General features: G+C 40.1%; 1 protein-coding gene across 1 annotated transcript in view; it reads left to right on the forward strand.

The window, feature by feature from the left end:
• The first annotated feature begins 1,279 nt into the window (after positions 1-1,279).
• RHOJ (ras homolog family member J) overlaps positions 1,280-16,642 on the forward strand; it is an 82,538-nt gene continuing 67,175 nt past the window's right edge. Inside the window, exon 1 of the mRNA XM_027111442.1 lies at positions 1,280-1,906. Within this exon, the coding sequence (XP_026967243.1) occupies positions 1,663-1,906 (244 nt within the window). The 5' untranslated portion in view covers positions 1,280-1,662. The remainder of the gene's footprint in view (positions 1,907-16,642) is intronic.

Raw genomic sequence — 16,642 nt, forward strand, 5'->3', positions numbered from 1 at the left:
ATTGAAATACATGTTATTTTAAATTATTGAGCATTGGGAGTTGTTACAGCAACATAATCTAGTAGATACACAACAACCTGACTGAAACACCATCCCTTTATAGGAAAGAAATATTGGGACACTAAACACTATGGTAAGTGTTACTATAATACAACACAGAAGAAATGTGAGGCTATATCTGTTATATAGTAGCATACATATGTGGATATAGATATTATTGATAGCCACTCATTAAAACAGACTTCTCACGCACCCCCACGCACAAAAAAAACCCTCCTCACATCAAATGGATAATCTGAATTCTTAAAACTGAGTGCTCAAAAATCTCAAAGAAACACATAGTTCCCCCATCAAAAAAGTACTTGACCCATTTGTCAAAATCACTTGCAGAGTTCCACTTCTTTTCTAAGACCGAGTACCTTAATCAAACGCAGAGCTTCAAAGAGGCTTCGTTTTGAGTGACCCAATAGACAAATAAATTAGCTGCCAATGGCTCCTTTGTAATTGAAGAGGGCCAGGCCGACCAAGGGGAGGAGATTAAATCAAAACCGGAACTGTTCAAGCAAAAGCAACGTTTGGGGACCTGAAACAAACCAATACAGCCATCCCACACACTCTCATTTCCAAGAGTAAGGGTGAGCCAAGCACATGTGTGTTTATTCACTAATAAGAAGATGCAAACATCCCACACCTGATTGATTTCTTATGTGCTACAACCATAAAAATGTTTGGGTCTGGAATACACGTTTGAGCGTTGAGCTCAAATGTGGCAGCTTATTAACCCGATCACACATCTTATACCTACGATCTACAAGAACGTTTCCCTTTGTAACAGTGAAACTCTGGAAGGTTTTCTTCTTTACTGCCAGGACAAATTGCTTAGGGCTTCTCACTTAAGTATGTGAAGAACTGTCCAGTTTTAATCTGCAGAGCTTTTAACTGGTGACTCAGTGAGGGATGATGTCATATGTTATCCTACAACGGCTGGTGTGGTTCCCTCTGTTTCTGTGGCCGACAGTACTCCCCAGTTTCCATCCTTTCGTCAGCTTCTTCCCAGCCAGCCCACAGGCAAACAACCTCCCCAGCCGTGGATGAAACAGGAAGTCTGACAGCTTGAGTCTGCAGTGGGACCCCTAGTGTTTTCCCACTCCATGTCCTGGCAGCGTTCCCCAGAAATACAAACACACACACACAGAGCTCCCATTGTTGCAGCCTTCTCCAGCCCACTGATCCTAATATGGAATGCAGCAGGAAACCCATGATTTCCTGACACTCGGCAAGCTGGAGGAAGCAAGGGAAAAACTCCATTAAAAAGCCCAGCTTTCCTCCATGTTAGATGTGAAGTGGAAAATGGGGAAGATTTAGCGAAATTCCACTGTGTCTTCAGCCAGGCTTGGTGAACAGGAGAGCAGAGTGAAACTCTCAGGCTGTTGAAATTTCTAGACTCCCAGGAAGCCCCTAGAATTGGGTGAAAAATGAGGATTCATAACTCAAACTGATGGGGGCAAGGGGCAGATGCTTTTAATCATTCTCCCCAGTGTGTGTTACCTTTCTTGACCAGTATGGTAAGCAAGAGGGCACATGCCAGCCGCCTCGGACAATTCTGCATGATCCGAGTTCCCCAAAGTAAGACAGAGTGACCTCAAGCCTGCGGCTCGCTTCATGGGCTTTGGGAGAAGCAGGAGAAGCAACGGCAGCGGCACAGTCACAGCAGCTGGAGCCGTGAGAATGAACTGCCAGGAGGGAAATGACAGCAGCTGCGGCTGCGGTGGCCGCGAGGAGAAGAAGATGCTGAAGTGCGTGGTGGTAGGGGACGGCGCCGTGGGGAAGACCTGCCTGCTCATGAGCTACGCCAACGACGCCTTCCCCGAGGAGTACGTGCCCACTGTGTTTGACCACTATGCAGGTAAGAAAAGCAGAAAACCTACCCCTGCATACGAGGTGAAGGAGGCGGGAGACGACAGCCCAGCTTCAGAGGGGCCTGGCTTATCTCTAATGTCAGTGCTGGGTCTGGGCCTGCCAGGAGCCAGGTAGCTGGGCATAGCGGACGACCAAGGTCTTTGCTGTTGTTAGGACAACTTGTATATCAATGTTATGGTAACACTTTTTTCCAGTTAAACCAAATGAATAACACTGGGGAAATACCCTGAACCGTCCTCTAAGCTTTGCAGCTAGAGATTTTACTTAACATTTGCCTGAAGATTCATCAACTTTCTTTAATGTGAACTTTTTAAAAGGTAGCGTAATTGCATCACAGTTCTTTAAAAAACAACAACGACACTAACCACACAACTGGTGAAAGAAGTGTTCTTGCCACTTCTCATATATTCACCACATGCCATTTATAAAGGAAATGCTGAGATTAGTAACATTAGAACATTCGTTTTTCTATAATAATTGGTGCTGTCCTAATGTACTTTCATTTTCCTGTGGAGGTAGATTGAAGGAAAAGTACTGAAAGATTTTAAATATCTCCTAGGCAATCTGTATCTTGAATTAAAAGAGAAATTTTTAATCAATATGTTTTAAAGGTAAAAATAAAATTTTACTTATTTCAACATATGTCCCCAAAGCACGAAATATGGCATAAAATACTTTAAGATCTGACAGTTAAGATACCGTAGTCACAACTTAATTCTTTCAGGTATATTTTTTCAAGTGTTCGAAAGTTTGTTGTGTGATAGCTTATTTAAATTTTTCCATTTTGACTCTTATTTTTTCTCTTAATCTCCAAAACAAATTTTATTAAATTTCTTAAAAGCAAATTCATAAAATGCTTCAGGTTTACAATAGCCTAGATTTTTTAACTTTTTGGAATACGATGATCCACTCGCTCACTATGAGATCAGCTTGAGTTACCAGAGATTTGAGATTTTGTGAGAGGAAAATTTCTCTTCTTCACTTTAGCTTTGGGTCCAGAGTAGCAAAGGGGAAATGGCCCACAGGAAACCTGTGTGAGCGTTGGCTTTGCTGTGAGGTCATTTGAAATCCTTTCTGTAGGAAGCAGCTTCTTTTCCACAGTTAAACAATCACCTACGTCTCCTCCTACTACTACACGTACATGATTTATGACACTATTACATAGCAGACAGGGAGAGAACCACAGTGAAAATAGTATCCACTTTCTAGCAGGTTTTTCTATATTTGTAGAAATTAAGAGCGAATTTGAACACTGGCTCTCTTAAGCTTTTCTGTTCCCAGAGAAGAACATTTTAATGAGAACAGAATGAAGAGAAGTACAGGTAGACTTTCACCCTGAGGGGGGAAAAAAAAGTAATTGTAAAATTAGGTCTGCAACTTAAGAAAATTATTGGGATCCTGACCTGTAAACATCTTAGCAAATGTTATTTACTCTACACCCTCTTTCTGCCAAGATAGGGAACTGGCTGGTACCTAATTTCAAAAACCTTTAGATCAAAAATGGAATCCACAATCTACTAAAGGGAGAGGTTTCAAGTGCTTTTAAAAATTACATATCCCATCCCCAACTATTGGGTGAAGCAATTACAGTACAGTGTCAGGAAGAAAGAGGATAAAACCATCTTTAGAGATAAAGTTAGCCTATAAAAAACGTTAGAGATCAAACAAAGGCTGGACCACCGCTAGATTCCACTAAGATCAATTTGTTTTATGTTTCAGTTGTGTACATACTTGCTGTTATTTAAGCAACAAAGCATCTTAGATTTTGGCTATTCCTTGTTTTAGCTCTCAAGAAATCACAGCCACTGTACTCAAAGCAATACTTTGTACATAGTAGGCATTCCCAAACATTGTTACTTTGATTTACACTTTGTATTTTTTTTAAGTACACAGTCATCTCGTGCATTTGTAGTTAGGTTGTAAGGGAAACGAAGGTGTAAGCCACATACATCTAGGAGCGCAATGAAGTGAACATTTTCATTTGTAGAGGGGTCTTCTCCATCACGACGACCCTAACTCTTTTTACCACCACGCTCCCCATACATGAACTGATTGAACATAAACCCTTACACAGTCACATGAGAATCTACAGTCAATTGTAAAAGAACTCATGCTCTCTTCTCCACGTGGAGAAATATCCAGTATCCAGTCCCTGGTCCTACTGGCTCATTCTGAAATGACAACCTGCAAATAGTTTACTGAGTCTTTGGAAAATTGCAGTCAAAGAATTTAGAAAAGTTCAAGTCAAAGAGAGCCTATCCCTTGAAGATTTTTCCCTAATAGCTACCCATCCTAGGAAGGTAAAGATATAATAGTAAGGACGGAAATACTTAAGATAGTGAGCTCAAGATAGTGAGCTCTGAAGCTGGACAGCCCAGTTCTAATACTGGCTCTGCCATTACTGTGCGGTCTTGAGCAAGTTGCTCAACTTCTCTGTGCCTCAGTTGTCATGAATTTTTTTAAGGGACAATAGAGGTATTAAGATCATGAGAACAAAATAAATTAATACATGTAGTTCTTAGAACAGCACCTTACACATGACAAGTATTAGGTAATAGTAGCTATTGTGATTAAGAATAGGGTCTCTTACATACAGAATGGATAAACAACAAGGTCCTACTGTATAGCACAGGGAACTATATTTGATATCCTGTGATAAACCATAATGGAAAATAATATAAAAAATAATATGTAGATAGATATGTATAACTGAATCACTTTGCTATATAGCAGAAATTAACACAACATTGTAAATCAACTATACTTCGATTAAAAAAATAGGGTCTCTACAGTTGCACACAGCTATGAAAGGGAATTAAAATGTAATTAAAATATAAAGGCTACAACAAGGAAAAATATAACTACAAGAGTATCCTTCAAATGGAGTAGGGTGTGATAGAGTGTGTGTATTGTCCTGATGATACAGTTATCGTGTTTACTGATAATTGATAAATATGTCTACATGGAGTAAACAGTAGTGGGATATTCACTGGAGAGGAAATATTAGTTCTGCATGAGTGATTGTAGAAAAATCAACAACCAACTAGAAAAAAATGTTTTGAAGTTTTATAAATCTTGGTTATTTTCCTCCCTCCTACGTATCAGAATCCAAAAGTACATCTGCTCGATGCAGCTCTCCTTGACCCCCAAGGAGAATTCCTTGCTCCATCTCCAGCCCATCCCCAGAAATGTGTTAACATTGCTAGAACGCAACTTGCACCATTGTATAGCAATGTATTTGTCTCCTTATTTCCCCAGTCCCACTGTACGATAAGCTCCTGAGGGGAAGGGTCATGTCTTGCCAAAACCAGTGTTCAATTCTCAGTCCTTATCTTACTTGATCTCTTGGAGGCTTTTCTTACGGTTTATACTCTCCTTCCTGAAACACTTTCTTTGCTCCTGGGATACCACATTCTCCTGGTTTTTATTCCCCTACTGGCAAGTCTCTCTCCCTCTCCTCTGCTGCTTTCTCCATCTCTTTCCCTACCACTATACATTGGCATACTTCAGGGTTCAGTCTCTCAGTCCCCTTCTCTATTTATGCTCATGCTCTGGTTGACAGTATCTAGTCTCATGGCTTTAAATATGATTTATACCCTGATGACTCCAAAATGTGTATCTCTACCACAAAAAAAAAAAAAACCTGACCTAGACTCATATATTCAACTGTCCATTTGCATATCTAATAGGCATCTCAAACTCAACCTGTCCAAAACAAAATTTTTTAATTGCCTCAGTCTACACCTCCCCTAGTGTTCCCCATAGAATTATATGACCACTGTTTTCCACCCAGTAGCTCAGAACAAAAACTTTGGTATTATCCTTAACTCCTTTCCTCCTTTGACAATACTTCCCATCCCTCTCCATCCAAACCACTAGTTATTATCCCTTCCTACTACCAATCAGGTCAACATTCAAAATATATCTCAAATCTGATCAGTTCTCACCACCTCCATTGTTTTCACTCTCATCCAAGCCACCACCATTTCTCATCCAAACTACTGTAATCACCTCCCAGCTCCCTGCTTCCAGTCTTGTCCCGTATAGTTCAGTTCTTCACACTCCCGACAGAAGGACTATCCACAGCCCAAATCCATCAGTCAAATCCCTTCACCCTGAGGCCCCATCGTTTATCACAGTCTACAAGGTACTCCATGACTTAGTCCCCATTATCCCTCCAACCTCCTCTCCTAACTCTCTGCTCTGCAGTATTTCTGCTCTCAGCCATCTTCATATTCCTCAAACACACCAAACTCCTTCCTTCCTTGAAGATTTTGCATTTGCTTTTCCCCCAACCTTACCTTATCCCCCCATCTTCCTCAGCTTCAATTGATCACATTGTTTAATGCATTCACACACACAAACACAAACACACATGCGTACAGTCACTCTTTAATTTTTCTCCTGCTTCATCTTTCCTCATAAGGTTTAACACTACTTCACATTAGATTTATTCGCTTACCATTTTTATCCTACACTGGGATGTAAACCCCATGAGGGCAAGGGCTTTGTCTTGTTCACTGCTCTATCTCCATCTTCTAAAACAGAACTCAACATCTAGTATGCTCTCAATAGATTGTTACTCAATTAATTAATTAATATGTTTTACACATCTCTGTCCTTCCAGTGCATAGATAATTCCTGGTCCATTAAAACTTTGAGGAATAAATGAACAAGCTGTTGGTCCAACAGATGTCTCTTTAGGAATGAACATATAAAATATTTATTGAATGTATTATATTTTTCAACTAGTTTGCTTGTATTTTAAATAATCATTTTATCTCTACCAGGATCATAATACAGCATAGAATTTTCCTGACCCAACCAGCCAATGTCACATCTATTGAATAATATAAATATACAATGTATAAATTTCATTTGGAAACAGATGGGATGTACTCAAATTCCTCCATTTGCGTTATATTCAAAAGCTTAGCTAAATTTTGAGTGGCTCACTTGTTTATAGTTCTTCATAAAAACGCATGTTCCAGAGTAACCCCAAGTTCAACTATGGGCTAGGTCTAAAAATTGGGGGCAGTAGAAGGAAGATAAAAACGGTCACTGACACTTTTCACAAGTATGCCTGAGAAGCATCTCCGGGCACTTCTTCCTACTCCCTTCCAGGGATGACTCAAGATGTCCCAACAACCTTTAGAGATTTCACAGCTTACCATGGAACAACCATCATGTCTTCTGCCATCCTGTCTTCATCTTATCTTTAGCTTCGAGTTTTGTGGCAGACATCTCACTGATAAAGTAGTATCAATTAATGTTTCACACGACATATGACATAAGGATAACACTTCCATTTCTAGTTTAGTTAGATTGTATGCTGAGGTAGGTAGTGCACATGGTTTGTCTGTTTATGTGCATGGCTGCGTAAAATAATCCCATTCAAGTTGAAGCCTTTGCATGACGTACCTCATTCACCATTACCATCATCCTCTGTATAAGAATTGGTCGTGGGCTTCCCTGGTGGCGCAGTGGTTGAGAGTCCGCCTGCAGATGCACGGGACACCAGTTCATGCCCCGGTCTGGGAAGATCCCACATGCCGCGGAGCGGCTAGGCCCGTGAGCCATGGCCGCTGGGCCTGCGCATCCGGAGCCTGTGCTCCGCAACGGGAGAGTCCACAACAGTGAGGGGCCCGCGTAACGCAAAAAAAAAAAAAAAAAAAAAAGAATTGGTCGTGTCTATGGCTCCTTCTTCTAAGAAAACCACCTGTATTTAAAAACTTAGATAAGTCACTATTTGCAAACCCAGGCTGCCTATGCAGGAAATTAACACAATTTGTGGAAAGGGGGGAAAAATCTAGTTGCTCTATCAGCTGAGTGAGATGTAAAAGGAGTTGTTTTCACAGAGAGCTGAAAGTCAATTCTAAACTTTTTCCACCTAATTAAATGATGATTAGTCCAATGTAGATTCCATCATAACCCTAATGACCAGAGCAAGGGGGAAACTATGTCCAATCCACAAGGGAAAAAACAACATAAAATAATAGTGAATAAAAACAAAGCCCCAGGCTTATAAAGTGTTATGACATAGTTCTGCCCATTTGGGAATATTTACTCAGGAGTTTCTCTTTTTTTCTTTCTAAAGACACCCGAGAGTCTCTGGAGAATGGAGGAGATTCATTTTTGTAAGCCAAAAGAAAACCTAGAACACCTCTCATGGGTCTATGAAATAAATCACCAGGTTTTTAACCTTAGGCAAAAATATAAAGGAAGTATGTGAAAGAGGAGAAACGAATGGGCCAGTTGACTTGCTCTGTTCCTTCTAACTGCCATGATGCTCAAAACCCAATGCCTTGTAGGTATTCAACCCTCCAATATCTCTTTCTGAGGCAGTGTGATGCGCGTCTGATACTTTTTTTGGACTCTTGGAGGCCATATCAAAGGTGCAGTAACAGGAATTGTATAGACAGTTCCTTCCACAGTCTACTGTGATGCCTAGGAGCATGAGCACATCCAGAGGCTCCAGGGGTAGAAATTACACTCAGAAAGCCAAAGCACACTGCAGAGAGGTAAACTGTGAGCTTCGTCTCTTAGGAGTAAGAAAGAATAGAAGAGGGAAAAAGAAAATTAAGTATCTGTGACCAGAGTGACCCAAGAAAAATCATGCTCCCAGGATTAGAAACTACATCTGCAGTTCATAACCCTCCTGCATTCCAGCTTTATCTGGCAACAAACCAAGGCCTGTGACCGATTCAGGCTTCAGTGGACAGACTCCCTGTGACCAAGACTTTTAGTTCCACAAGGCCTGGCTCCTTTCACTGTCCAAGCTAGGAAATCCTTCATAAATTTTACTACCTAACTGCCCAACGATGTTGGGCTTCAGGTAAACAGTACTTTATTTCCAGGATAACGTTTTCAGAATCTGCCATCACTATCTCTTCTTTTGGGGCAAAGAGCAAAGTTGGCTCAGAGATGGCTCAGTACATTGGACATCTTTGTTTTTGGATCTAGTCGGCCTGTTCTACAAAGGCAACATGAAGGTGGGCAACTAACATGAGGCAACTAACTTAAAGGACAGGTAGGAAAACTCAACAGAAATGATCTCCCTCACCAATCCTGAGCACAAAATCACAAGGATCGACAGAGGCCCTACCCTCTCTGTAAGGACACAGGTCCTGATAAGGCTGAAAATGTACTTTCCCACAGACAAAAATCCATGCCACCCCTTGGGTGTGTTAGCAGAATCCAAACAGTTAATTTTCCAGGTATAACTCAGTCAGGATTAATTCCACCGTGAATTCAAAAGGGACCCACTGTGAATCACAGAGTGGCCTGGGATAATTCCTGAATCCTCTGAAGTCCACTAACTTTTTGGATATGCCTAATTTTCACAAGACAAAAGGACCTGATTCATGTGTATTCATTCAGCATTTTGTAATGGTTCACAATACAGCTTTTATTTATGAAGTCCTTCATTTGCAGTCTCAGTGTGAATTTCATTACGGCCACATGTGATCCTACAAGCAGTGTGGTAGTATTTAATGACGAAACTCAAACACCACTAGAATACGTACTGACAACAATAACAATAGCTATACAAAGTTCTTGCTATGAGCATATTTGAGATGTTTTCATACATCGATTCATTGCCGCCTCACAATGATACTATGAGGTGTTATTATTTTCCTAATTTTGACTGATGAGGAAACCGAGTTGCAAAGTTATTAACCAATTTGCCCAAGGTTAAATAACCTGTAATGGAGTAAGTGGAGGCCACAAAACAGTAAATAAATAATGTAAGCAGTGTGTAGGTTTATAGCTAATAAATTAATCAAAAAGCCACCGTTAGGTAGGGCAGGGGTCCCCAACCTCCGGGCCACGGACCAGTACTGGTCCGAGGCCTATTAGGAACCAGCCCACACAGCAAGCGCAGGCAAGCAAGCAAAGCTTCATCTGTACTTACAGCCACTCCCCATCGCTCATGTTACTGCCTGAGCTCCGCCTCCTGTCAGCATTATGGTGAGTTGTATAAGTATTTCATTATATATTACAACGTAATAATAATAGAAATAAAGTGCACAATAAATGTAATGAGCATGACTCATCCTGAAAGCATCCCCCACCCTGGTCCGTGGAAAAATTGTCTTCCACGAAACCGGTCCCCAGTGCCAAAAAGGTTGGGGACCACTGAGTTCGGGTATGCTAACCTGCTATAACAAACAGACCTAAACACGTAAGGGATTAACACCACGACAGGACGTTCCTTGCTAATTTATGTTCCTGAACATGTGTTCAAGTCAGTGGGGCTGTTTCCTGCACTTAGTCATTTAGGGACCCAGGTTCTTTGCATCTTGTGACACTGCCATCCCTTAAGATCTCATAGTTGTCTGCATCCAACCAGACTAATGAGAAAGAGTGTGGAGAAACCTGAATGGAAAGTTTTATGGGCCAGGCCTGGAAGTGACGGACATCATTTCCAGTCAAACTTCAGAGGAGATAACTTAGTCACGAGGCCACACCTCGGTCTAAGGGAAGCTGGGAAATAAAACCACCTACATGCCCAGAAGAGAGAAGGACAGATTTTAATGGAAACTAGCCATCTCTGTTTGTGTCAGACTCTGTAGTCACCAAATATCCCTACACACTTTTTCCCACATGTAAAACAAACTTTTTTCCCAAGAGGGACCACCCAGAGCCCCAGTCTTTCACTGAAACAGGTTAAAGTTCAGCCATGCAGGTGATGCCTGGTCCTTTCCATTTGATGGAGACATGGCTCCTTGTGGTCCAGTAGAAGACTCATTATCTCCTCCATATATACAATCACCCCTTAGACAATGATAGAACAGGGATGGGATAACCAAAATATCTAAACCCCCTTTCAGAAAAGTAAAGAATAGGAGAGACATAGCAATAACAGAATCCTGAGGGCAAATGTTAGAAAGACTTCCTGCCCTAGCAGTGGGGGAAGTTTCTTGAATTGACCCTTATGCTGTTCTCTGGGAGGAATTTCTTCGTCCATTATTCTCAACTTCCCCTGGCTTGGTTCTCTGGGGAGTTCTTCTTCCTCATCCATTTTCCTCCATGACACACATCTGAATCAGGCCTCAGGGACTCTGTCTTTCTCAGGAGCTGCACAAATTTCATAACCTGCTTCTGGCTTGTCCAGTGTCGAGACTCAAGTGTTGTTTTATAGTCAGAAGACTATTTAGTCCAAGCTTGGAGTTTCTTTTGGAAATACAATTCTCTCAAAAATTTATTAGGCTTCTGGTAAGTTCCATGTACCAGTAGCCACATCCAAGACCAAAGAACGTCTTTCCTAGACATGCTTCTTAAAAATACTTTATTTGTCTGCTTCATCCAGCCAATGCCTTTTGCTCTCAAATTAACAATAGCTACGTAGAGGCTGTATGAAGCAAAAGACTTAAATGGGAAGGGGACACCCTGACTCTTCTCTTTGACACAGAGCTGATTCCCTGTTTTAACAGAGAAATGGACATTTGTTGCTCAGATCCTTATTTAACTGTCTTCTTTGGGGAAATCCAAAAATAATCAATTTTCCAACTATTAATTAAGGACATTAATATTCGTGTTCTATCAATCTCTGCTTAAACACAACCAATTCAACTCTTTTCTTTCTTGTAACACCTAGTTAAACACAGTAACAATTAATATACTCTAATATTCTGACTTTTCCCAATCTTTTCTTTGAGCATAATAGACTCAGTAAGAACTAGGTTTAGCTTCCAGGTTTCACAGACAGTAGTTTTACGAACGTTTTGCCATGGTATAGTGTGGATCTTCATCTTTCTAGTCTGTTCTGTTTTCTTACTACCTGCCACTTAATAGTTAAGCTAACACCACACTTCTTTTGGCATTTTGTAACGACGGCACCATGCTAGATAAGTTAGGATGCTAGAACAGATAGACTCAAATATATAAGGATTCAAACTGTTAGAATTCTTTTGTTGTTTTTCTTTTTTTGCTCAGAGAACAGACTTGGGCAAGTGTTCAGGTCGGTGAGGTGATACTACTCCACGTAATCATCCAAGGATCTACTTTTTTCCATCTTGGGACTCTGCTGTTGGGTAGGACTTTGTAGTGCTCTAGACAGGAGCACTAGACAGGAGAAGATGAGAGGATACGGAGGGCAAGGTCCACAAGTGTCAGGCATGAGTTCTCTTCACATTTCTTTGGAGAGAAGTTAAACCCTAGGCCATACACTATTGTAAGAGAGGTTAGCTATATTCCCAAAGACAGCGTGAACAGATTTTAAAGGACTCTTAGTAATCATCATCACACTCACTAAGTCAAACTTTCTTACATCAAATATAATAGACTCATAAACAATGTAAATTGCCCTACATACCATATTTAATTAGACATTTATTCAACTACAAATGATATACCTATATTTCCCAAATTTGCCTGGTCATCAGATAAACCTACTTGTCAAAAATGCAGATTCTGTAAATTGGTGCAGCCACTACGGAGAACAGTATGGAGGTTCTTTAAAAAACTAAATATAGAGCTACCATAGGATCCAGCAATCCCACTCCTGGGCATATATCTGGAAAAGATGAAAACACTAATTCAAAAAGACACATGCACCCCAATGTTTATAGCAGCACTATTTATGATAGCCAAAACATGGGAACCACCCAAATGCCCATCAACAGATGATTGGTTTAAAAAGATGTTTTATATATATATAATAGGATATTACTCAGCCATAAAAAAGAATGCAATATTGTCATTAGCAGCAAAATGGATGGACCTACAGAATAACATACTAAGTGAAGTAAGACAGACAGAGAAAGACAAATATTATATGATATCACTTATGTAGGGAATCTAAACAATAGTACAAATGAATCTATACACAAAATAGTAATAGACTCACAGACATAGAAAACAAACATATGGTTACCAAAGGGGAAAGGCAGTGGGGGAGGGATAAATTAGAAGTATGGGATTAACAGACATATACTACTCTACATAAAATATATAAGCAACAAGAATTTACTGTATAACACAGGGAACAATATTCAAGATCTTGTGATAACATATAATGGAAAATAATCTGAATATACATATATGTATAAATAATCTGAATATACTGTAATCTGTATAAATATCTGAGGATATTCCATGATATTTCAACTTTAAAAAGGAAAACTATACTTCAATTTAAAAAAGGAAAAAGTGCAGATTCTTTGGTCCACACCAGAGCTTCTATATCAGACCCACTAAGAGAAAAAGCTGTACATATACATTGCAACAAGCATCCTAGGCATTTCTTATTAGGTGGACCTATGAAATGACCATTTTGCAGTTCAAAACCATTTGGATATCATAAGTTCATAGAGTTCAATCTAATGTAATTTAGAAAGTTCAGAAAACCCTTCTTTATGCTATCAAAATGCCTAGAAATCAAGAAGAACAATTCTATGACCAACCATCAATCAGTAAAAAGCAAGTTAAAAATAGATACGTGTATATATAATTCCTTGACCTGGTAGTTTCTATCAGGAGAAATTGTTTAAGACAGAAGAGGCCTTTAGAGCCTCTCAGAAACAGCTAGTAAATTCATAAATGAGAAACCAGAGTGCTTTTTAAAAAGATCTGTGCCCATGGCTGGGACATAGAGAGACCCTGGAAGAAAGAAAATCCACAAGGCTGAGAATCAGGAAATGTTGGGAGAGGTCTGGTGCCTTGGAGGGAAGGGAAAAGCCTCGGAGACTAAGAACAGGGAAGAACGGGAGTTGTAAAACAGAGTGGAAAGAAGATTAATTAGGCAAACTTGGGTGCACCAAGCACCAGCAGATGGGAGCAAAGCCTCAGGCATGATCGGCAAAGCTGCACAGTGTTAATCGCTGCTCACTGAGCCTGCTGTCAGCAAAACGATAATCAGCATGACTGTGAGACCTTTGGAGGGGTCACTGAGGAAAACTTAGAGAACACCTGCTCTCATGGGAAGAAACCAAGGAGTCTTAAAAAATAAGAAAGAGCCTGGGATCCTTGGGGTGGTTGTGGTGCAGCTCTGTCCTGGATGCTGTTCTTGCTCTACCATATCCACCCAGCCCTATGATTGTGAAATGAACATAAACATCTGTTTCCCCTCTGCAGATCTTTCTGTTCTTCTTCACACTTTGACCTAACATTTGGAGAAAAGGAGGAAAAAAAAACAAAAATGGAAAGTTGCCTAAAATTCTACTCTCAGAGTCCAAAAAAGCTTCCACTTAGGCTAGAATCTGGTTCCTGAAAGAGATAGGACATAAATTCTGGGAGAGGCAGAAATGTTGTAACTGGGGTTTAGGCACCCTTATCTGGACAACCAATTGACCAGCATTCCCGCTAGTGGGGACCAGGACTTTGGAGTCTCTCAAGATGTTTTAATACAGATTAGTCAGGCCTCAGAATGTGATTCAACTTGCCAACAAGAGAGAAACAATTCCCTGTGTGGTCTGAGCAGAATGTATCATAATGAAAAAATTGCTTCCTGATCCTTTTGGAGTAATGTTTATAGTTTATTAATAAAATAGTAAGTAACTAATATTAATTAGCTAAGTATTTAATATGCACTAAGCCCTGTGTTACTTTGCTATCTTCTCTGAGCCTCATATTATCTCTGGTGGTAGGTATCTTCATTTAACAGGAGAGAAAATTGGAAGTCAGAGAAGTAATCAGTCCAATGTCACAGGACCAGAAAGTGACAGGATTGGGATTAAGATCTGTCAGCTCAAATGTTACCTCCTCAGGAGGCCAAACCAAACCACCCTGATTAAATTGACCACCCTTTCAAAACCTGTTTATTTTCTCTATAGTTATTATCCGATCTGTTTATTCACTTGTCCATTGTTTGCCTCACTCTAGAATGTACAGTTCATGAAGGCAAGGTTCTTTCTGTCTCATTTATTCTTATGTCTCCAATGCCTGGAATTAGCCTACAACACAACAGACACCCAGAAATGTCTACTGAATGACTGAGTGAATGAACGACATCCAAGAGTCCCACAGTTTTAACCACTTCTCTACACTGAAGTTAGTACCCCATGTAAACAGTCAGGATAATTTTCTATGTTGAAATTTAATCCTCCAACAACCTAAAAGTATATGTCCTAAGCATCATGAGCATACATTCAAAAACAGTGTATTGGCTTTGTTTAAAAGTTGTAAAACAACTTTATTCTTCTAGGAAAAAAAATTTCAAAAGCTTTTGCTTCCAGCCAAATTTCAAACTTGTGAGTTGAGTGATTTCACTACGTAAAAATTGTTTTCCTAATTATACTAAGGATCTGTTTTATCTGTTTGTTGGATGCTATATCCTAGAGGCAAAAAGAAAAATTTAATTCCCTAAAGTATGTACTGTATAACTTTTTTTCCAAGTAACTAGATTAACAATGAGGAAAACAATAAGTCAATAATCTCCTTAATGTATGCCAGGTGCAAACTTTCTAAAAATTGTGAATGAGGTTTGTAAAATGCAACCATTCATTTGCTAGCAAGCATACTAACTTTCAGCCAGTAAGAAATGTAGTGAACATATATATAAATAATTGGGCACTTTATACCTGTTATAAGAGGAGTTATTAGGAGAAAAGTGGCTGTGCTCCCTCTCCTCAAGCCTCCTCTCTGCTCATATTGGATAAGTTTGCACTGTGAGCCTTAAGAGCTTCTTTCCTCCACTAAAATGAATTTCATATGACATTTACAATAGTTCAGGCTGGTAAATAAGAGCTTTAAGAATTTTCAATAGTAAACATGTTTTTAACCAAACTTTTCACAAGAGACAGAGAGTGAATGTTAAATCTTAAGTGTCAATATTAGGCATAAACTTTGCCGTACAGGTTGTACTCTGTTTATTTCGTTCACTTACCCTCCTGATAACTCTCCCCACCAAGTCCTTCCCTTTAGATAAACTGAACCTTTCAGGCTGTAGATAAAAGCCATTTCCTCTCAAGTTAGCAAAGATGGAGAAATCCTCATTGTCATCCTCAGAATAATGGCTTTTAACCTATTTGAAAACCAAGGAAATTTTCATCCCTATCATCCTCAGACAATATACCCAGATCTTTCCAACTCCCTTCATAGATATTTGACCTATTCTTTTATTCTTTCCCCATTTTTAATGGGCAACTTCTCATGAATTCCTTTCAACTTTCATTGCAGATCTGTGGGCAGCACACAGTAAGTAGCTTTTGTAATTTTTTGGTAGTAATGGATATCTCGTCAACATGGTTAGGTGCAGTCCTAACAGGATGTAGAAATCTAGACTAAATAATCTTTTTGATCACCTCTATCTTTGTTTTCTTTGCTTGGTTTTGTTTTTGTTTTTGCGGTACACGGGCCTCTCACTGCTGTGGCCTCTCCCGTTGCGGAGCACAGGCTCCGGACACGCAGGCTCAGTGGCCATGGCTCACTGGCCCAGCCGCTATGCGGCATGTGGGATCCTCCCGGACCGGGGCACGAACCCGTGTCCCCTGCATCGGCAGGCGGACTCCCAACCACTGCGCCACCAGGGAAGCCCTGTTTTTGTTTTATTTTTTTGTTTGTTTTGTTTTTTTCTATTTTTTGGCCTCACTGCAAGGCATGCAGGATCTTAGTTCCCGAAATGCGGATTGAACCGGCTCCCCCTGCAGTGGAAGCGAGGTGTCTTTACCACTAGACTGACAGGGAAGTCCCTATTTTTGTTTGTCTGGGGTTTTTTTCCTTGTTATTAGGGAAATAATGTGTCCTTTGGTTGACACATTCTTTGGTATTGTAGGAGACA

The sequence above is a fragment of the Aethalodelphis obliquidens genome, unplaced genomic scaffold (assembly GCF_003676395.1).
Source record: "Aethalodelphis obliquidens isolate GAN/ISIS:26980383/991018 unplaced genomic scaffold, ASM367639v1 scaffold10, whole genome shotgun sequence".
In the NCBI taxonomy this organism is placed as follows: domain Eukaryota; kingdom Metazoa; phylum Chordata; class Mammalia; order Artiodactyla; family Delphinidae; genus Aethalodelphis; species Aethalodelphis obliquidens.